The sequence below is a fragment of the Rhamphochromis longiceps genome, linkage group LG20, assembly GCF_057381845.1.
Source record: "Rhamphochromis longiceps isolate RC_006_pf linkage group LG20, R_longiceps_female_GT1.1, whole genome shotgun sequence".
Classification (NCBI taxonomy): domain Eukaryota; kingdom Metazoa; phylum Chordata; class Actinopteri; order Cichliformes; family Cichlidae; genus Rhamphochromis; species Rhamphochromis longiceps.
This window is the reverse complement of record NC_140576.1, coordinates 10941827-10964852: the sequence shown is the minus strand read 5'-3', so window position 1 is coordinate 10964852 and position 23026 is coordinate 10941827. Positions and strand designations below refer to the sequence as shown.

The 23026-nt window shown below is 40.2% G+C and overlaps 1 protein-coding gene across 1 annotated transcript in view; it reads left to right on the top strand.

Annotated features, from left to right (window-relative positions):
* kcnq2a (potassium voltage-gated channel, KQT-like subfamily, member 2a) overlaps nt 1-23026 on the top strand; it is a 41284-nt gene that overhangs the window by 7298 nt on the left and 10960 nt on the right. The window contains exons 2-10 of the mRNA XM_085394376.1: nt 14012-14102; nt 14193-14319; nt 14610-14785; nt 16067-16192; nt 16369-16479; nt 17586-17681; nt 17780-17874; nt 18495-18554; nt 22691-22720. Of these exons, the coding sequence (XP_085250502.1) occupies nt 14012-14102; nt 14193-14319; nt 14610-14785; nt 16067-16192; nt 16369-16479; nt 17586-17681; nt 17780-17874; nt 18495-18554; nt 22691-22720 (912 nt within the window). The remainder of the gene's footprint in view (nt 1-14011; nt 14103-14192; nt 14320-14609; nt 14786-16066; nt 16193-16368; nt 16480-17585; nt 17682-17779; nt 17875-18494; nt 18555-22690; nt 22721-23026) is intronic.

The following is a 23026-nucleotide window of genomic DNA, read 5'->3' as shown; positions in this document are numbered from 1 at the left end:
AACAGTCACGTTCCCACTGATGTCGTCTGGATCTCGCTGGCAACAAGTGGATGTGTGTGTTTTGTGGCTGTTTGTCAAATGCAAGAGGGAATGTGATTTTCACTGTTTGTGGCTTTTTAGTGGAGGCTGAGGTGCCAGAGATAAAATGATGTAAAAAGAAGAACTGCATGTCTATGAGCTGTGATGCATTCAGTATCAGAGAGTCATCTGTAGTTGAAACATTGACCTTTGACCTTTGTTTATGGCGTAGACTATATATCATCTATATCTACTGGCAGTTTTTATAAAATATAAATTTAGTAAGTTTAATTATAAATCCATAAATGTTTAGCTATGGTAAAATAGGCATCGTGTCTCTGGTTCTTTGTGTCTTTACGTGAATTTTAATTACGACTTCACAGAGTATAAAGTGTAAAAACGTACAACAGAAAATAGTAAAAAATGATCATTGTTGAACTCATAATGAATATAGCAGTGTTTATGTGCCATAGTTACCTAATTTGCATTACCAAATAATGCCTTAAATTTTTTTCCAATGAGGATCTGATGGGACATTCATTTAAAGCATATCAAGACACATAAATAAAAAACAAAAACTCAAAAGTGATGCTCAGGATGTCATAAACACAAGTGGTTTGAAAAGGTGTGGGGTTGTTTTTCAGGATTTGGGCTTGGCCACTTAATTCCAGTGAAAGGAACTCTTAATGTTTCAGCATACCTACATATTTTGGAAAATGTGATACTCAAATCAAATCAAATCACTTTTATTGTCACATCACATGTGCAGGCACACTGGCACAGCACATGCGAGTGAAATTCTTGTGTGCGAGCCCCACAAGCAACAGAGATGTGCAAACACAACAACACAAACGAGCAAAATACAAGAATGGCCAACCTGAAACTAATAAATATATGTACAATATATAATAGTGTATGCATTTCTGGATGTGTATACTAAATATTTTCCTACGTGTGTGTGTGTGTGTGTGTGTGTATACACATTTTTACAAATTAAATAGTAAAAAAAAATAAAAATAATAATAATAATAATAATTATAAAATATATAAAATATACAGAGTTGAATATGTGCAAAACAAGTGGCATTTATATACAGTGTGGAGTGCATAATGTTGAAGTTCCAGTAGTGAAGCTGAGGTGTCTATGACGTGTTCAGCAGTCTGATGGCCTGATGGAAAAAGCTGTCTCTCAGTCTGCTGGTACGGGACCGGATGCTGCAGAACCTCCTTCCTGATGGAAGCAGTCTGAACAGTTTATGGCTGGGGTGACTGGAGTCCTTGATGATCCTCCCCGCTTTCCTCAGGCACCGCTTCCTGTAGATGTCTTGGAGGGAGGGAAGCTCACCTCCAATTATCCGTTCAGAGCACCGCACTACTCGCTGGAGAGCTTTGCAGTTGTAGGCGGTGCTGTTGCCATACCAGGTGGTGATGCATCCAGTGAGGATGCTCTCAATGGCACAGTGATAGAAGGTCCTGAGGATGCGGGGGCTCATGCCGAATCTTTTCAGTCTCCTGAGAAAGAAGAGGCGCTGCTGCGCCTTCTTCACTGTTTTGTTTGTGTGTACTGACCACGTAAGATCCTCAGCCAGATGTACTCCAAGGAACCGGAAGCTGCTCACTCTCTCCACAGCAGCGCCGTTGATGGTGATGGGGGTGTGTACTTCTCTGCACCTCCGGAAGTCCACTATCAACTCCTTTGTCTTTGCGACGTTGAGGGTGAGATGGTTGTCTTGACACCAGTGGGTCAGGGCGCTGACCTCCTCCCTGTAAGCCGTCTCATCACCGTTGGTGATAAGACCCACCACTGTAGTGTCGTCCGCAAACTTCACAATGATGTTGGAGCTGTTAGTGGCTGTGCAGTCGTAGGTGTAGAGTGAGTACAGGAGAGGGCTCAGTACACAGTACTCCCAGGTTTGTGGGAACAGTTTGGAACAGAAGAATTTGACTGGCCTGCACAGAGTCCTGAGCTTACCCTGACAGAAAACCGTTGGGATGAATTAGAGCAGAGACTTCGATTTAGGCCTTCTCATCCAGCTTCAGTGTCTGACCTCACAAATGTACTTCTGGAAGAATGTTCCAGAACATTTGAAGCTATAGCTGCAAAGGATGGGCTGACATCATATTTACACCCTATAGATTAGGAATGGGATGCCACTTAAGTTCATATGTGTGTAAAGGCAGACGAGCAAATACTTTTGGCAATATAGTGTTTGTGCTTTCTTACAGAGTTGGGAAGCTAAGACTTTGCATAGCATAGCATAGCTTAGCATAAAGACTGTCTTGATGCTATGCTAAGTCATGAAAACCTTTTATATGGTCATTGGTAAAGACAAGAAAACAGCTAATCCAGTCTTGGCCCAACTCGACGAAGCATGTTTAGATAACAAATCTCAGTTTGTTAACCCTTCCAGAGGGAAACGTTGGGTTTTCTGTTCCAGAGTTAACTTCGACTCTGAGTCTGATGAGCTGACTGACAGCCTGATTCATTTACTCATTACAAAGTTGCTGTCTGTAGGGGAGCAAATTAATTTGCAGATGTTTTTACAAGCACTGTTAAATGTTTGCTATCTGCTGCAATTATATCCCAGATTTATAATCAGTGCAGAATAAAATCTATATAGTCTATTTCTAACTCTGTGGACAGTCATACAGCTGTCAGACTGTTGTTTTCTTTGCACTGCAAACATTTACTGCAAATTAGCAAGCAAGTGATTTATTTATACAGCACTTTCAGAACAACTCCCAGCTGAACACAACGTGCTGTACACTTGACATGCCAGAAATGGCATGTGACACAATTATTATAAGAATCACTGTTTAAATAAAAAATATCTGTTTAGTATTATACAGTCATATTTGAAATCTCCTCACAAGACCTTACTTAGTCTGTATATCTGAATTTGCCTCCCATTTGGACCATGATCTGTGTGTATGTCCTATATAATGAAGAGATAGAAATGACTGTCTAGAAGCTGTGCTTATGGTAAAATTATAGATAATCGAGTATCTGTAGGGACTAATTGTTTGATTGCTTTAGGAGGCAAGTCCTGTTACCTTCTTTTATCAGCAAGAGTCCTCATCAGAAAGTACTAATGAGCTGGGCAAGGTCAAGTCAGCAAATCTGCATAACCTGATCCCCAATTACAAATGCAGCTAGCTATCTATGTAGCCTTTTCCTCCGTAACATTTAGTTTCAGTGACTATACTTAGAGGAACTAATGTGATCCAAATGTAAACTGTAAGTTTTGAGCAGCATATCAATCATTGTTAAAACATGGAGCTCGTTAATGTGTTATTTCTTACTGCTGTCATAAGTGTAATATCATAGCTTTTTTGTTGTAAGCTTGCAAGCTGACTTTGGTAATAACATTTTTAAAGGAATATATCATTATCATGGCTAGGTTAGTTTATATAAAGACAAGAATCAGACTGAAAAAATGCATAATAAATGATGTTCCATCTAAAATGCAGTTTAACTGGACTCAGTGTGCTGAAATCATTTCTTGGCAGTATGCGTTGATGTTCTGCTTGGCAATATCATAGATGTAAGTACATAAGACTCCAGGAAGAGTTAATTTATGGGATCAAGTGGATTAATGAGTTTTGAATAATGAGTAAGTGTTGCCTTTGTGTGCTATAATCCATAAGCAGTGTTGGTTTTCACCTGGTGAAATTATAAATCAAAATGACAAGTTATGGAAATGCCATCACCTCCCCAGTGATCACAAATGGCTATGAAAAGCAAGAAGGATTGAGTTATTCTTTTCTGCATTTCTCACACATGTAGATGTCATACAACACGCAATAGTACAACAACACTCTTTTTTTGAGAAAGACTTATAAAAAGGTGTTTTGTTAGCCCTGGGCGTTTTTTGAATAACTCTGAAGCTTTTTTTTAAAGGGCAGGCATATTCAAAAAGTAGTTACCGGGTGATCAGGAGAGGCATCTCTTACTACTGTCACATCTGAAACACTGCCGACTTATAGGCAAGGCAAGGCAAGGCAAGGCAAGTTTATTTGTATAGCACAATTCAACAACAAGGTGATTCAAAGTGCTTTACAGAGACATTAAAAAACAAAAACAATAAAAAGCATGATTTCAAATTGATTAAAAAAACAGTAGATAAAATCAGTAGTTAAAATATAAGTTTTGAAATTTAAAAGTGTGGATTTGGTGCTTTATTCAAATGCAGCTGAGAACAGGTGAGTCTTCAACCTGGATTTAAATAAACTGAGTGTTTCAGCTGATCTGAGGCTTTCTGGGAGTTTGTTCCAGATATAAGGAGCATAAAAGCTGAATGCAGCTTCTCCGTGTCTGGTTCTGACTCTGGGAACTGATAAAAAACCGGATCCAGATGACCTGAGGGATCTGGATGGTTCATACTGGGTCAGGAGGACACTGATGTATTTTGGTCCTAAACCATTCAGAGCTTTATAGACCAGCATCAGAACTTTAAAGTCTATCCTCTGACGGACAGGCAGCCAGTGTAAAGACCTCAGAGCTGGACTGATGTGGTCCACTTTTTTGGTCTTAGTGAGGACTCGAGCAGCAGAGTTCTGAATGAGCTGTAGTTGTCTGACTGATTTTTTAGGTAGACCTGTAAAGATGCTGTTACAGTAATCAAGCCTACAAAAGATGAATGCATGGACTAGTTTTTCCAGGTCCTGTTGAGACATCAGATCTTTTATCCTTGATATATTCGTAAGGTGATAGTAAGATGATTTTGTTTTTGTCTTAATGTGTTTTTCTAAGTTTAGGTCTGCATCCATCACTACACCCAAATTTCTCGCCTGGTTTGTGGTTTTTAGATGTATAGATTGAAGTTTGCTGGTGACCTGTAATCGTTTTTCTTTGGCACCAAAGACTATTACCTCAGTTTTGTTTTTGTTTAGCTGGAGAAAATTGTGGCACAACCAGTCATTAATTTCCTCGATGCATTTACCAAGAGCCTGTACAGGGCCTCGGTCTCCTGGTGACATTGTGATATATATTTGTGTGTCATCTGCATAGCTGTGATAGTTTATTTTGTTGTTGTTTATAATCTGTGCCAGTGGGAGCATGTAGATGTTAAACAGAAGGGGTCCCAAGATGGAACCTTGGGGAACTCCACATGTGATACTTGTCTGCTCAGATGTGAAGTTACCTATTGATACAAAGTATTTCCTGTTTTCTAAGTATGTTTTGAACCAGTTTAGTACAGTTCCTGAAAGACCTGCCCAGTTCTCCAGTCGTTTGAGTAATATGTTGTGGTCAACTGTATCAAATGCTGCACTGAGATCCAGTAAAACTAGGACTGACATTTTTCCACTGTCTGTATTCAGACATATGTCATTAAACACTTTTGTCAGAGTGGTTTCAGTGCTGTGGTTCTGTCTAAAACCTGACTGGAAGGCATCGTAGCAGTTATTCTGTTTTAAGAAGTAATTGAGCTGTTGAGAAACTGCTTTTTCAATGATCTTACTTAAAAATGGGAGATTTGAGACCGGCCTGTAGTTGTTCATTTGTGTCTTGTCAAGATTGTCCTTTTTCAGTATAGGTTTTATTACAGCAGTTTTTAGTGGTTCTGGAAACACACCTGACATGAAAGAAAAGTTGACGATCTGTAACAGGTCTGACTCTAAAGTCTTTGAGACCTTTTTGAAAAAACGTGTTGGCAGGACATCTAAACAGCAAGAGGAGGAGTTCAGTTTACCTAAGATGTCCTCCAGGTCTTTGCTGTTAATAGGGTGAAACTGTTTGATGGTGTTTAAACAGTTTTTCAGTGGACACAGTATATATCCTGAATATGCTGTTGATGCTTGTCTAATCTTTTGGATTTTGTCTGTGAAGAATTTGGCGAAGTCATTGCAGGCCATGGTCGAATGAAGTTCAGCTGCCACTGACACAGGAGGGTTTGTTAGCCTGTCAACTGTAGAAAATAAGACCCGAGCATTATGACTGATGTCAGAGAAGTAGGACCTCCTTGCACTCCTCAGTTGTAAATTATAATTGTGAAGTTTCTCTTTATAGATGTCATAATGAACCTGGAGGTTTGTTTTTCTCCATCTGCGCTCAGCTTTCCTACACTCTCTTTTTTCATTTTTCTCCAGGGAGACTTTTTCCTTCCAGAGATAACCTTCACCTTAATGGGAGCAATAGTGTCCATTACATTTAACATTTTAGCATTGAAGCTAAACGAGCTCATTGACTGAACCTCTGGACAGGCCAGGTGTTAATGGGAAGACCTGGTTAAAGATCTCACTACTGTGTTCAGTTATACACCGTTTTGTGATCACTGCTGTTGATATATTTGTGTGGGCTGAAATTTTACTTTCAAAGAAAATACAGTAATGATCAGACAGGCCCACATCAGACACAGTAACCTTCAAAATGCTCAGGACTTGGAGATCAGTAGGTCAAGAGTGTGTCCTCTATTATGTGTGGCCTCTGTTACATGCTGAGTCAGCCCAAAGTTGAGTGAGTGTTACTCAGGTCTTTAGTCCCTTTGTCCTGAGGGTTGTCCACATGGATGTTAAAATCCCCAACAATAATTACACAGTCGAAATCAACACAGATCACAGACAGCAGTTCACTGAGATCATTAAAAAAGTCTGTGCAGTATTTGGGAGGCCTGTAAACATTAAGAAACACAACTTTGGATGGGGCCTTCAGCTGTAAAGCCACATATTCAAAAGACTGAAAACTTCCAGGAGATAGTTGCTTACATTGAAATGATTCATTAAATAAGACAGCAACCCCTCCTCCTCTCCTGCTCACCCTGGCCTCACTGATAAAACTGTAGTTAGGAGGGGTCGTCTCGATGAGAACAGCTCCACTGTTACTTTGGTCCAACCAAGTTTCAGTTAAAAACATAAAATCAAGGCTGTGCTCAGTGATTAAATCATTAATTAAAAATGTTTTCCCAGCTAAAGATCTAACGTTTAATAAAGCCAACTTAAGTGTTTTAGAAGTATTTTTTGCCCCCTTGTGTTTGGGAGCAGTCTGTGGCACACAAGGTATGTTTACTATATTTAAAGATCTTTTAGAGTGCCGCTCTCTGTGTTTTGACCAGGCCACATGTCTCAGTGGAAAAGTCACCACTGCCTTAATCCTCGCAGCCCGGACCCTCCACACATCACACATCAGACTGTGGAGACAGAGCATGAAGGTGGTAAGGAGGAACTAAGGGGGGCAAGGCTGGGCAATGTAACTTCGATTGCTCTGTTGAAGGCGACACTGTATAGACACAGTAAAAGACAGATGTAGCTCCTGTGGTGTCAGCTATTGGTTTCTGAAGTGCTGTCCTGAAATCCAATTGGTTGCCGGAAAATGGATAAGACAAGGAGGGGTAGGTCTGACTGTGAAACCACACACTCATTGGCTAACAATTTGCGATGGACATTTGCAGAGAACAACTGCATGATGTAAAAAGATTTGCCTTTGCGCTGTCAAGTGGACTGATTTGATCCAATCGACGCTTCAGTTTACTATGAGGTTTACATACAGGTTTCACTTGGCATTTGGAACCATTTGGAATATTAGTGTTTTGATGATGAATTATTCATAGTAATATTAAATGGCAACCTTCCTCTCACAGTCACATCTTCTGTCAGACATAAACAGGGTTCTAACATCTACACCTACACAATGACCATCTGTCTCAGTGTGCATAAGTGAAGATAGGTAACAGTTTGATTAGCAGTGCAAACTTACAAAAATATGGGAATAAACTGCAGTTATACCTGATTCCAAAAATACCTACTGTGACCCTATTGAACTACTTTCAAATTTGAGTTGAGTAAACAGTGCATGGATGACTTCATCACTACCACAGATGAGACTGTTTTTATTATATAATGGCTCATTTGAATAATACATAAATATTTTCACTTTTATCCCAGCCTCCTTCTCCAGCCAACACTTTTCCAGTTTCTGCTGTGCACCGCTTCAAAAATGAGTTAAATACAAATACAATCTTGCATCATGATTTTTATTAGCTGATGTTCAGTAAAATGTATATAATCATACATTCATGCCAAATAATTATAGAACAAAAACATAAAAAAAAACCCACACGAGTTGAATTTTTCATTGGGCCACTGAACTGAGCAGCAATTTATTTATCTTTGTGTTAACCAAAGCACAAAAATCTTAAAGTGCTGCATTCAATAACATAATAAGAACCACACAGCCCTTCAAAGAACTCCCTAGCTCAGTAACACTTGCCTTGTACTTCTTGTGCCCAAGCAAGTAATCAGAAGCCAGGCATGTGTGCTCTGCCCCAAAATAGGCCTCCTTTGCTTTGAGATTTGCTTTATCTTTCTTGTATAATAAAAAAATTGTTCTTTCAGTGAACTCATTCTTGCCTGGAAGCTGTAGGTAATCAGTGTACAGTATATTTAGTATATTTAGGTGCACTGTACAGTTTTTCAGTGATGTAGTCCTTGTGGATGGAGTTCTCAAGGGGGGGGGCAGTTGCTGCTAAGAGATGCTTCTTTGTATTCAAGCAGAATAAATGAACCTTAATGATCCAATGAGCTGTACTTGATCTTTACTTTACAGGTCTTCTTGAAGAGGCCAACTTTACATGATCACAGAGACAGAACACACACACACACACACACACACACACACACACACACACACACACACACACACACACACACACACACACACACACACACACACACACACACACACACACACACACACACACACACATATATTACTGATTTAATGTTCATGAATTGCAAAGTCAATCTTAGGGACACGTGTCTATTCACTAGTGATATTTGAGAAGAAACTGATACATTTTTAAAAGATATGTATATTTTTTGTATTAGCCCTGTGACAGGCTGGCGACCTATCAAGACTCCATCTTTCGCACCACCCTGAATTTGATAAGGGGGAGAAAATGGATGGATGGATGGTAATCTGTGTATTCCACATATGCCATAAAGACGATGATAGTTAGATTGAAATATCCTGTTGGCCTGTAGCTGAAATCCAATAGTCAGATTTGATGACTATTTAGTTCTTATGACAATAATACATTAATAATTTGCTTTTCTGAAATCTGATACTGGTTGTTGTGTTCAAATAATTAATTGAACCAAGTAATTTGATAAATTGTGTGTTAAATACCTAATCATCACATCAGATTTAGATATTTGGTCGGCAATGCTGATACAAATTTTCAGCCAAGACCTGAGCGAGAGCAGGAGATTAAGAGTGCAGCAGATTGATGAGCAGTTAGGTACAGAGGGTGCACACAATCATCAGGGACAACACAACAAACAGCAAAGGCAGACTGACAATATATACCCTCACAGGATAACAAGGGGAGATATAACAGGAGGGATGCACAACTGGAACTGGAAAAATGAACTAACACAAACATATTCAAACTTATATGTTATTAGTTCTCAGAACATTTGATATTAATTCTACCGTGAAACAGCTTTAAAAGGGTGGAATTATCAAGAGAAAAATCCAACAATTTCTAGGCTTGTTTTCAGATACTAGCAACACCACTGCTTAAAACACAAGAAAACTAATGTGAGTAATGTGATCTAACAGGATGAACTTTACTGGCAGACTACAGATATAATGTAGTGTGTAGCAAAAGCTTTCACAGCCCGTTCACTATTACTAAGTAAGACTTGACTGCTGAAGTCATCATTGATATATGATATGACAACAATGACCTCAGTCTGACTTACCAAAGTAAAAATGTACAGAATTGTGGGTTTAGAGGTGAAAGTGCTTGTTGTTAAATATTTTAGGCCTTTGAGGAAGAGTAACAAACATATCATAAAGAACCAATCAGAAAAAAGCTTATTTATGGGCTTCACTGTAGCCACACGATTGATCTTTGCTGCTTCATTCTGATTGGCTGACGGCCAAATATCACTGCCAGGAATGGACGTGAACTGCAGCAGGAAATTCAGATAAATTGCATTTAGGAAAAAAAATCAAGGGTGAGCCTTGATGAGGAGTGGTGAGAACTGAATGAAGCACAGAAGGAAAGACTTTATGCTCACACGGATTCAACATGTTTTACTAGTGATGTCAGCGTTAAGCTTTCTTGCTTCTGAATGGAGGACGGTATCCACCTTACCTGCATTGTTACTCACGCCGACCTATTTTAAATTTTAGAATTATTTGAGAAGATTTTTACGGATATGTGCAAACCTCAGTTTACTCATGTGGATACAAGCGTACCAAATTGATTCCGGGCCTTGTTAGTGTTAAGTGCTACGCAGAGATACACACAGTCCGTTCTGTGTTTCTGAGCTGGACTTTTGCCCTTCTTCATTTTTAAAGCTGCACAAACACATTTGTTTGTATTAATAATGGATGAAGTGACGGGACGAAGTGTGTAACGGAAAGGTGACACTTGCAGAGATAAACCTGACAAGAATTGTCACTTTACAGTTCAAATCCACTCTATTCCACTTTTGGCCTTTTAGAGCATGCTCTTCCTGTGGTCTTCTTTTCCAGCTGTGGGGGGCAGTTGAATGATTTCTGACCAATACCAAACAGCACACGGAGAAAGAAACTAGAAGCAGCTGGTGAATGCAGTGGAGCTTTTAGCAGAGAGTGAGACAACTGAAGTAAATAGATTAGAAACACATTATCCAGCAGCCACCCTCTGATGTCTTTACTTTTTCAAGCCAACTGATACAATAATAAATATATTACTTAGTAATATACAGTTTCAAACTCTGGCCCCGTCTCTGTGTATTCTGTGTAAATGCAACATTTTCTGAACCTTTTTATCCCAATCAGCTCACATGATAACAATTATAATAATAACATCTCATACTATCCATTGGTAAATGAAATTATTTTTGCATCTATATATTGGAATGATAATGGGCTCAGCAAATACCTACTGCCATTCTACAGTATCTCTAAGTATGATTGATGTTGCCTATGGCTCTAACTTTTATAATCCTGCACTGTCCTGGGTATCAGGTTTCATGAGGCACTTTCCATTTGCTCTGCTCTGGATTTCTTCCAGCAGATCATTTCTTTTTTTTCTTCTTTTTAATTCTTCTGTTTGTTTGTTTTTTTTAATTACTAGTGAAACTGACATAAACTTGACATCGTAGTCATTTATCCTGATTAAACAGATTTAGGTGGTCTATTATAGTTCCCAATCACCTTATTCTCCAACATACAGTGGGGCAAAAAAGTATTTAGTCAGCCACCGATTGTGCAAGTTCCCCCACTTAAAATGATGACAGAGGTCAGTAATTTGCACCAGAGGTACACTTCAACTGTGAGAGACAGAATGTGAAAAAAAAATCCATGAATTCACATGGTAGGATTTGTAAAGAATTTATTCGTAAATCAGGGTGGAAAATAAGTATTTGGTCACCTCAAACAAGGAAAATCTCTGGCTCTCACAGACCTGTAACGTCTTCTGTAAGAAGCTTTTCTGTCCCCCACTCGTTACCTGTATGAATGGCACCTGTTTGAACTCATTATCTGTATAAAAGACACCTGTCCACAGCCTCAAACAGTCAGACTCCAAACTCCGCCATGGCCAAGACCAAAGAGCTTTCGAAGGACACCAGGAAAAGTATTGTAGACCTGCACCAGACTGGGAAGAGTGAATCTACAATAGACAAGCAGCTTGGTGTGAAAAAATCAACTGTGGGAGCAATCATCAGAAAATGGAAGACATACAAGACCACTGATAATCTCCCTCAATCTGGGGCTCCACGCAAGATCTCATCCCGTGGGGTCAAAATGATCATGAGAACGGTGAGCAAAGATCCCAGAACCACACGGGGGGACCTGGTGAATGACCTGCAGAGAGCTGGGACCAAAGTAACAAAGGTCACCATCAGTAACACACTACAACGGCAGGGAATCAAATCCCGCAGTGCCAGACGTGTTCCGCTGCTGAAGCCAGTGCATGTCCAGGCCCGTCTGAAGTTTGCCAGAGAGCACATGGATGATACAGCAGAGGATTGGGAGAATGTCATGTGGTCAGATGAAACCAAAGTAGAACTTTTTGGTATAAACTCAACTCGTCGTGTTTGGAGGAAGAAGAATACTGAGTTGCATCCCAAGAACACCATACCTACTGTGAAGCATGGGGGTGGAAACATCATGCTATGGGGCTGTTTTTCTGCCAAGGGGACAGGACGACTGATCCGTGTTAAGGACAGAATGAATGGGGCCATGTATCGTGAGATTTTGAGCCAAAACCTCCTTCCATCAGTGAGAACTTTGAAGATGAAACGAGGCTGGGTCTTCCAACATGACAATGATCCAAAACACACCACCCGGGCAACAAAGGAGTGGCTCCGTAAGAAGCATTTGAAAGTCCTGGAGTGGCCTAGCCAGTCTCCAGACCTCAACCCCATAGAAAATCTGTGGCGGGAGTTGAAAGTCCGTGTTGCTCGGCGACAGCCCCAAAACATCACTGCTCTCGAGAAGATCTGCATGGAGAAATGGGCCAAAATACCAGCTACTGTGTGTGCAAACCTGGTAAAGACCTATAGTAAACGTTTGACCTCTGTTATTGCCAACAAAGGTTATGTTACAAAGTATTGAGTTGTATTTTTGTTATTGACCAAATACTTATTTTCCACCCTGATTTACGAATAAATTCTTTACAAATCCTACCATGTGGATTCATGGATTTTTTTTTCACATTCTGTCTCTCACAGTTGAAGTGTACCTCTGGTGCAAATTACTGACCTCTGTCATCATTTTAGGTGGGGGAACTTGCACAATCGGTGGCTGACTAAATACTTTTTTGCCCCACTGTAAGTGAGGTCAGGACCTGCCGAGGCTCTCATCTGAGTATCTCTTGTGCAGCAAAATTCATATGCAAGACCATCATTTAACTATTTTATCCAAATGAATCCCCTTTAATAATATCTAATCAGGATTTTATCTGTTGTGCAATGACTAGCCTTAAGTATTTTCCCCAAGTTTAGGATAAAAGCATCAACAGTTTTTCTGCAATTTATATCAACATAAATTCTCATAAAAAAAAAAAAAAAGCAATCCTGCTAATGACTCTGACAGAAAGCAGATAGAGTGGCTCAGCTGAGATTAGATGTAGAGATTAGACTCTGTCTAATAAGGGCGGGGTACTAAGGCTGGTTGGATGGCTTGTCAGCTGATATAAATCACTGTTCAGAGGTTTGTACACTTTCATACAAACGTGTTCAAAATGTACAAAATTAGCTTTAACTGACTACCATGGTGATACCGATTACTCTGAACTGGACCTGTCACGGTCTGCGGAGGCAGACCGTGCGGAAATGTGTGTGGTGGACCCAGGAGCGAACACAAGCGAGGATGCAGGAGTGGAGTTAAACAAAAGCGAGCCTTTTATTCTGGCTGATGAAAGGAACAAAACAGAGTGAGGGCAGCATAAGAGTAATAGTTCAAACAGAAACCTAAACTGGACATAAACTAAGGAAAAGCTATGGCTGGAGATACGGAACACAGGGGGTGGTAACACAGACGACGCGACACAGACTACATGAAACACAGAGACTAAATACACAAGAGGGATGATCAGGGGAAGTGGCCACACATGGGAACACAGCTGACACAGATAAACATAACAAGACATGGCAGGAGTAAACAACACTGACGGGAGACTGTCAAAGTAAAACAGGAAGTACACAGGTGCAAACAGGAGGAGAGAGAGAGCACGGGCATAGTGGGCTGGGGAAACATGGAATGAAACAAGGAGGGGAGATGAGGGCTCACAGATACATAGAGGGGCACACAGGGGATAAAAGTCACAAGGGGAAGTCAAATAAGGAACACCACAACAGGACAACTTAGGAAACATGGCCTAAATAAGGAACGAAATACAAAAATACAAGGAACTAAGAATACTGGGCCCACATGGCCCAGGACCATGACAGGACCAAAAAAAAATATCTACACATGGATCTATCAGGTGTAACAGTGACTTACCCTAAATAAGAGAGTAGAAGCAATAACTTTACTTTGTCTCATCCGTTCCAGCTTCCTCTTGGTGTTTTCGTGTCTTATACTCTCAGTCTTTGCCACCATTAAAGAGTTCACACAAAGCTCAGAGAGTGCCTTGTACATCTTGGTAAGTATCACTTTATTTAATATTTTAACAGTATTCTGCATATAAATTAATGTCACAAGGTTAACTCCCCCATTCTGTTTTTTTCCACAGGAAATTGTGACCATTGTGGTGTTTGGAGTGGAGTACATTGTAAGGATATGGGCTGCTGGCTGCTGCTGTCGATACAGAGGATGGAGAGGGAGGCTAAAATTTGCCAGAAAGCCTTTCTGTGTCATAGGTGTGAAAACACGTTTGTCTTGTGTTTTACTGGCTGTCATTTCTGTCACCTTGAAGAACATAACATGGACACATTACTTGTTACTTGTTTTGCTATTACTTCTGTTCTTAAATGCTGAAACTTTTGATACAATGATACAAAAATATTTTTCCAACTGCAAATTGTTTGTTTGAACAGTGTACAGATTAAATGAACAATGATCTTCAGTGTCCATAGTAAAGTGTTGTTAATTTAGTCTGATTTGACCAAGGTCATGGTTTTCTATTCATATGTTGTACTTCTCTTCCCAGACATCATGGTGCTGATTGCCTCAGTATCTGTCCTGGCAGCTGGATCTCAGGGCAATGTGTTTGCCACCTCGGCTATCAGGAGTCTGAGATTCCTGCAGATCCTACGGATGCTGCGCATGGACCGCCGTGGAGGAACCTGGAAGCTGCTCGGATCTGTAGTTTATGCACACAGCAAGGTGATCTTGATGTACTCCAGTTTTGTCTGTAGTTTCCTCAATGTTTTGATTGTTAAGATTGTGTGGCCGCCATTATCACTTATCTTTTAACCACAAAGCATGCAGACCAGGTGAAAGTAATATTTTTAGTATAGAGTAACTGTAACCCACATAAATGAGCTGAGAAAGAACAAAGAGAAAAAGTCCAGCGCATATAATAAATGGGAATTTGAAAAGTTATCATGGCTTACAAATATGTTATTTTAGAAACATTTTGTTGTCTTATCCATATGTCTTTGCACATATGCAAGAAAAATGCAGCCATTTTACCCTATTTCAATATTCCCTGCTCAAAAATATATTAAAGGAACAGGGAGCAGGGCCTCACTGACCTCTTGGACAGTCTGGTGGTGCCAAATGGACTGAAACATAATGTCCCAGAGGTGTTCTGTTGGATTTAGGTCAGGCGAGCGTGAGGGCCAGTCAGTGGTATCAATTCCTTCTTTCTCCAGGAAGTGCCTGCATACTCTCGCCACATGAGGCTGGGCATTGTCTGAACCCAAGTATTTAATCCTGATACCTAATGGCAGTCAGGGTGCTGTTGCCTAGCCTCTGCGCACGTCCATGGATATGGTCTCCAAAGACCATAAGTAACCCACCACCAAACAGGGCACGCTGAGGAGGAACCCAGAAATGACAATTGGTCCAGTGATTTCATCTTGATGCCTGTTTTACATAGCATGTTACAGGCAGCATAAAATTCTCCACGGCTTCTCCACACCCTTTCACGTCATGTCTCCTTGAATCTCCTCGATGATCTTGAGACTTTGCTGGCTAATCTTCTGGCAATGGCGTGCATTGATGTGCAATCCTGGAGGAGATGGACTCTATGTTACTTCAGTGACACTCTATTATCAAAGGTGTCTCCTCCGAGAAAGTCTATCATGACAAGGAAGCATATTTCTCTCTGTTTAATTTAAATGAGCTTGGAAAATCTAATTATTTGCTTTTACTAATAAGCTGCAGAAACATCATTACAGGGTTTGTGGGTGTTTGTGTATGATTACATGAGAAGGAGAGATGGCAGGCTGCAGCTTTTGTGGAGACGAGGGAAATAAAGAGGTTTATGAAATGCTTGGTTCGCCACACAGGGCAAGAGATTCACATATGATGTCCAATATTGTTACAGAATAGCCATTTGTACCCATTGACAGAGGTTACATTGCCACTTTTGCAAAGCATTCAAGATGACACTTAATTACTTTAATTTCCCAGTGGTCACTGTATTGGTTTTCTCTGTAGGAGCTCATCACAGCGTGGTACATAGGCTTCCTGTGCCTCATCCTGGCCTCATTCCTGGTCTACTCCGTGGAAAAGGAGTCAAATAATGAGTTTGACACGTATGCTGATGCTCTTTGGTGGGGGCTGGTAAGACTAACAAGGACAACATGGATCTGCAGTATTTGCTTTCTGTTTTACAACATGCATTTTTGACAAATATTCCGCTTAGAAATGTTCATTTTACTTTATTTCCAGTTGTACAAAAAAAAGGTATTAAAAAAGCTATTTAATGTTTGTTTGTTTTTTTTGTTTTTTTGTACCAGATAACTCTTACCACCATTGGTTATGGTGATAAGGTTCCCAAAACCTGGAATGGACGCTTACTAGCAGCCACGTTCAGCTTGATCGGCGTTGCCTTCTTTGCCCTTCCTGCTGTAAGTATGTAGGCTTGTCTTTAGGGCGTTGAAGCCGCTGACAAGAGTTCACACAAAGTGCACATCATAAATGATCCTCATTTATATGCCTTTACTCTCTCTCCATTATGATGTTCTCTGTAAGTGCATATCTGCCTGATCTCACTGCTCTGCCCTAAGAGAATATACTCTGTGTTCTCTGGCAGGCTCTTCCATAGGTTATGGTTTCATTTAGTTTGATATCATAACTACAGTAGTGCATTCATGCTATGGATTCAACATTATGGATTCGAAATGTATCTAATCAAGTGAGTAACCTGAAATGACAACAGGATAGCACATTTAGCACCCAACACCTAGCATTTTAGTGTCTATCAGCTAAATGTTTTCGTTTTAAAGCCCAGAAAACATCCTGTTTTATCCCACAATGACTCTCATTAACCTTTTTATTCAAATCATGTAGCTCATCTCATCACTCAAGCAGGTCCACTGCCCAATAACTGACATAAAAAAGCAGCAACCAGGTGGTGAATGTAGTTGAGCTAGAGAGCCAGTTTTTTTACAGGTACAGCGACAGTGAAAATAAGATTTGTATTCATCAGATCACTAAAACACCATAGAAGCAGTGTGAGGAAATAACTGCGAATGTTTGTCTTTTTGGGAGAAGCATCCAGTCTTTTATAGTCCAAAGAAAGCTTAGTGCAACCGATGCTTCTAAAAGGAGCTGAAAAAACTTGGCTCATTATTCACGTTTTCTTTAGAAAGCCTGAGTTTGATGATGTAGTTTCAGTGGCTAAAGTACGTGTCAGTGTTTGTTGTTCCACCTGAGATTTAAAGATATCACACTCAGCAGTAAGCTCTGAGTAAGCAGCTCCCATTCGTTCTGTCAATCATACAGGAAACTGTACTTGATCAGCAATCACTTTTCCTGTCACTACTTTTGGCACAGCATTTAACATCAGCATTTCCTCTCAGGTTTCTATAACCCCAGATGTTTTGTTGGATTGCTTCGGAGAACCGTTAAGGGACAAGGAGGAGACAACTTGCTGTTGTTGCAATTCCTCCTCCTGGCCCACTGAGGTCAGTAAAGGTCACTGATTATTTTATGAGTTTCTGCTTTTGTACAGGGCATCTTGGGTTCTGGCTTTGCCCTCAAAGTCCAAGAGCAGCACAGACAGAAGCATTTTGAGAAGAGACGTAACCCCGCTGCAGGCCTCATACAGGTATATTGTGTGATAAGATCACTAGATTCAATTTTAAACACTGTTTAATTCTCAAAACAAAAAAACTGAGAAGCCTTTTTAAAAATTTCCTCACCCAGGCTGCTTGGAGGTTTTATGCCACCAACCTTTCCCGTACAGATCTGGTGTCCACGTGGGATTTTTACGAGCAGACTGTAGCTATTCCGATGTACAGGTAACCGATCAAATAAAGTGGTTGAATCATGCTACACATTATTCAGCATTTTCAGGAAATACAACTGTTTACCCATATCACATTCTGCCTTCTTTCTGAACCTTGAAAGCCAAGTTGAAAACTGAGCTCACAGAATAACCTCATCTTATTGTATTCTAAACATCTTTCTTGGATCAGAAGAATCAGACACCGGTGTGGCTTTACACTTTCTGCTTTAATAAGGCTTTTCTTTTTAATGGAGAAGCAGATGAGAGTCTTAGCAGTGGCACTCTGAAATGCTATTCAAAAGACAAATACTGCCCTTGGCCAATTTGAAAAATTAAGCAGACATTTTGGTGTCCAGCTGTATGAATTAGCAAATAAGCTGCCTTGCTCGACTCTCACAACACAGATTTCTTTTGCTTTTAATCTAGAAGTAGAAAATCATTAGTTGTCTATTTTGAAATGAGTTCACTTACATTCCAGTTGTAATTTAAGCAGAAAAGGTTATGACCAACTGAACATAACTTAAGGCAATTAGCTTAAAAAGCCCAAAGGCGAGCTTTCACCTTTTGCAACTGAGCTGATGAGGCTGTCTTGATAGAACGACTTCTTTGAAGTTCTTCTTTGTCTTTTCCCAGACTTATCCCACCTCTGAATCAGCTGGACCTGCTGAGGAATCTGAAGGGCAAATCATTCAGGTATAACAATGACATTAGGAGTGACAAAGTTGTTGGTGTGATAGCATGATCTCATTATGATGACACCAACGGTGACTCAGTGATCTTGAAATAGAAGGGACCAGGGCATCAGAGGCTGAAATAACTATGTGCACTGCCCAAAATATACACTGAATGCCTTGATTGTCACAAAGGAATAAGATCTCTGAACCCTGTGAGTCTGGTCTGCTTGCCGCACACTTTGCGCTACACTTCCTGTGTTGCTGGGCCTTCCTTTTGTGTTACCAGCTTTTGTGTGCACTTAGCTCATTGTTGCACTCAGTTCATTTACTGTAGATTAACAAAAAAGAGGCTAACCAAACATTTATTTTAAAACACCTTGTTGATGCAAACATCAACCTGTGACCATAATGAATGAATTTTATGGAACATTTTTTAAAACTATTGTTTTCTTCTATTAGTTTATTTGTAATGGGCAAGCACGGAAGAACACTGACAGTTTCACTGGCTCTATAGCCAGAGCAAATTTTCAACCCCACTTGATTGGAAAACCTGTGCGACACTTAGAAAATTCATTAATATACATTTACCAGACAATTTAGTAGTTATAATCTTGGCTGCTCAATTAATCGAATTTTAATCACGATTACGATCTGGGCTTTCAACGATCATTAAAAATGACTGAGCCGATTATTAGCACCTCCCTCGTGCTTTACTCTCGCGCTGCTCCGTGTGGCAAATCGAGCGCACCTCTCTGCATTTCGAACGCGTCACAACAATTAAGAGGACCCGAGGGAAGCTAAGCAGAAGTTATTTGGAGAGGAGAGTGACTGCCGTTGGTTGAAAAGAGAGGTAAAAAAAAAACTTCAGTGGTGTGGAAACATTATGGGTTCGCGGAGTCAGACGTGGATCAAGTAGACACAGTGTGTAAACTTTGCTACGGTGTCATAGCTGCACCACAGAGCAACACTGCAAAGTTCACTAAACATAGATGTTTACATTTTTCATTTATTTCTTATATTGCAAACATTTGCACTGTTATCAGTATTTGCACACTATTTAATATTATTTTTTAAAGTCATTATTCAATACATTGTTATTGTTAACCCTTTAAATCCCTGTAGAACCAGAACCGCTTAAGCTAGCGCAATAATTTGTTTTGCATATGAAACCGGAGGAGTTGTACTTACATCTTATGCCATCAGCTTGTCCTCGGTCACGGTTTCCTTCCACATATAACTTTGCAAATATTGCATAAAAAGCGCTTGCAGGAACAAAAACATAATATTCCAGAAACACGCTTTGCCGATCCGATCAGCTGTTCGTAACACTTCCCACATTGAACAAGACCTCAATGCGAACTATCGCATGTCTGCAATTTCCTGTCCGAAACCGGAAGTGACGTCATTTTGCGGAAAATGTAGTTTTTTACTTGCAGGCCTTAAAAGCCTATACTGGTGTTTTTATAAGTCAAGTTTGACTCTATACTTTTCTGAATAGTTGCTGGGATGCTTGGAACTCGAATTGCACTGCTTAAAATAGTTTAGTTTGATGCACATGCTGTTTTCTTTGCAAATTTGCATCATAGGATTGTTTTTTTTGTTTTTCCTGCAGTATATAAAAATTGCTGTATCTCCAAAATAAAACTATGAAGACACTCAAAATAAATTTCCTGTGGTGGGAAACTGTTTTTTGCAACTTTTTTGTATTTAAAGTTTTGAGGGATAAGCCTCTTAAATTTCCCCAAGTAGAAATATATGTAAAAAAAACAAAAACGATTTTTAATGTTTTTGTAGTTTATTGCACTTTTTTGCAATTAATGTAGTTACTATGGACTTAATGCATACATATTATTAAAATATGGGCTATAACAGTTGTATTGATGTATAGCAACTTGAAATGCTCCCAAAAATGGCACTACAACATGTAAAAAAATAAGCTCTGGCGGACTTGGTTCTATGGTAGGTCTTAAAGGGTTAAATAAATATCGTCAAATAATCGAGATGTCAATTTCAGTGAAAATAATCGTGATTATCATTTTTGCCATAATCGAGCAGCCCTACTTGGTAGAAGTTAGTTAAACCCCATTTTGCTTTCAGAACTGCCTGAATTCTTTATAACAAATGTTATAACAATGGTAAATGGCCTGTATAGCGCTTTTCTAGTCCCTAAGGACCCCAAAGCGCTTCACACTACATTCAGTCATTCACCCATTCACACACAGGCGATGGCAAGCTACATTGTAGCCACAGCTGCCCTGGGGCGCACTGACAGAGGCGAGGCTGCCAGCCACCGGCCCTCTGGCCACCACCAGTAGGCAAACATGGGGTTAGTATCTTGCCCAAGGATATTTAGCATGCAGCCAGGATGCAGCCTGGGATCGAACCACCGACCTTCTGATTAGTGGCTGACCTGCTCTGCCACCTGAGCTACAGCCACCCCATGCTGCAAATCTCCTGATCCAGGACAAGCCAAATGTTCTCCACTGGATTGAGATCTGGTAACTGTTGAGGCCATTTGACTACAGTGAACATGTTATTATGTTCAAAGAACCAGTTTGAGATGATTTGAGCTTTGTGATGTTGCTCATTATCCTGCTGGAAGCAGAAGATGTAAGCCTGTGCAAATTGTAACCTCAGTTTCCTGTTGACAGGTGTGGTCTTCTGCTGCTGTAGCCCATCTACCTCAAAGCTCAACGTGCTGTGCGTTCAAAGATGCTCTTCTGCATACCTTGGCTGTAACGAGTGGTTGTTTAGGTTACTATAATTATAATATATTCAGACCGTTCTCTGTAAACCCTCGAGACGGTTGTGTGGGGAGAATCCCAGCAGATCCTGTTCCTATAATGCTCTAACTAACCTGTCTGACACAACAGCCATGCCATGTTCAAAGTCACCTAAATCACCTTTCTTCTTCATTCTGATGCTCAGTTTGAATGTCAGCAGGACGTTTTGGCCACAATGCAGTGAATTGCTGCAGTGTGATTAGATATTTGCGATAACAAGCAGTTGAACAGGTATGCCTAACAAATGTACGGTGGCCGCGAGAGGCCAAACCGACTGCAACCTAAGAAAACACCAGCAATAAGAAAAATGCTGCAAAAGCACACAAAACAGAAATAAGAAAAACAACAACAAAAATAGGAAAAAACAGATTTCAAAAAGCACAATGGAATTGTTTCTGGGGAGAAAATAACCCGACGGACCAGTTGCAGGAACCCAAAACATGGTAGGTGTGTTTTATCATGATTCATATAATACTGATGACGAACTTTTAGGCTAATAGTTAGGCTAACACACTTACCTCTCATCTTTTCTTTCCTCACAAAACCGATAGATCCTCCACTTCTTTTAACTGTCTCCCAGCGCAATTCTTAGCATATTTTGTTCCTGCAACTGGTCTGTCGGGTTATTGTCTCCCCAGAAACACTTCCCTTGTGCTTTCAGAAATCTGCTTTTTCCTATTACCGTTTTGTTTTTTTCTATTTCCGTTGTGTTTTGTGCACTTTTGCAGCGTTTTTCTTATTGCTGGTGTTTTCCTAAGTTGCAGTCTATTTGGCCTCTCAGGGCCACCGTACCAATTGCCTATGAATGCAAAATCTTAGCAATAAAGGTCCAGGTTTGATCCTGGAGGAATACCTGTTCGAGTCGTGTTATGAGGCTCACTGTAGTTTTACATATTAAGAGAAAATATGTCAACTTTTTGGTTGGTTTGAAAATGAAGATTCTTTGAACCCCAAGGTGCTGAAGTGTGAATAGGAGATAGGAAGCACTTAAGAATAGAAAAAAGTGCTTGTATGTGAACGAAGCGATTTGAGTGCTCAGGCAGGGTAGAAAAGTGCTATGTAAGAACCAGTCCATTTACCTTTTGTATTTACTTAATAGCCTAAGGTTTCTTTTGTCAGTGGAGACAAAAACCATTGCAGAAGAGTGAGTAAATACTGGACACTCATCACAAAATTTAATCTTCATAAAAATATGAAAGATCATTCAGTGTAAGCAGGCAACTGTTGCTGTTGTTTAGAACTTGTTTCCACTGCCCCCGTGTGGTAACATATATATTGGGGGGTTTTTTTCAGGTTTTTACAGATAATTTTTCATCCATGTCCATAACTTGTATCTTACATTGTGTAACATTTATGCCTTTTCTGCTCACAGGAAGGAGTCACAAACAGAAACCTCTCCCAGGTCTGTGATCTGGTTTTATCTCTCGCCTCTTTCCTTTGCCTTCTCTTCAATTCTGCTCTTAGCTGCTGCTGAGACACTCTTCTTGGGGGAGTGTGCTTACTGTACATCAGTGTGCGAGAGTGGGGGTTTGTGTGTCTGACATGGGTGTGGCTGCGTGTTAAGTGCCTCCTTCAAGAACGGTCACGCTGCATTTGCTCACATGGTGCTCAAAGATCAGCTCACTTTGGCCTCATTCCCAACTGGCAGCTTTATTAAATATTAACCGATATGCTGTTCTTTGATAGTCTACCTTTCAGCATCACCTTG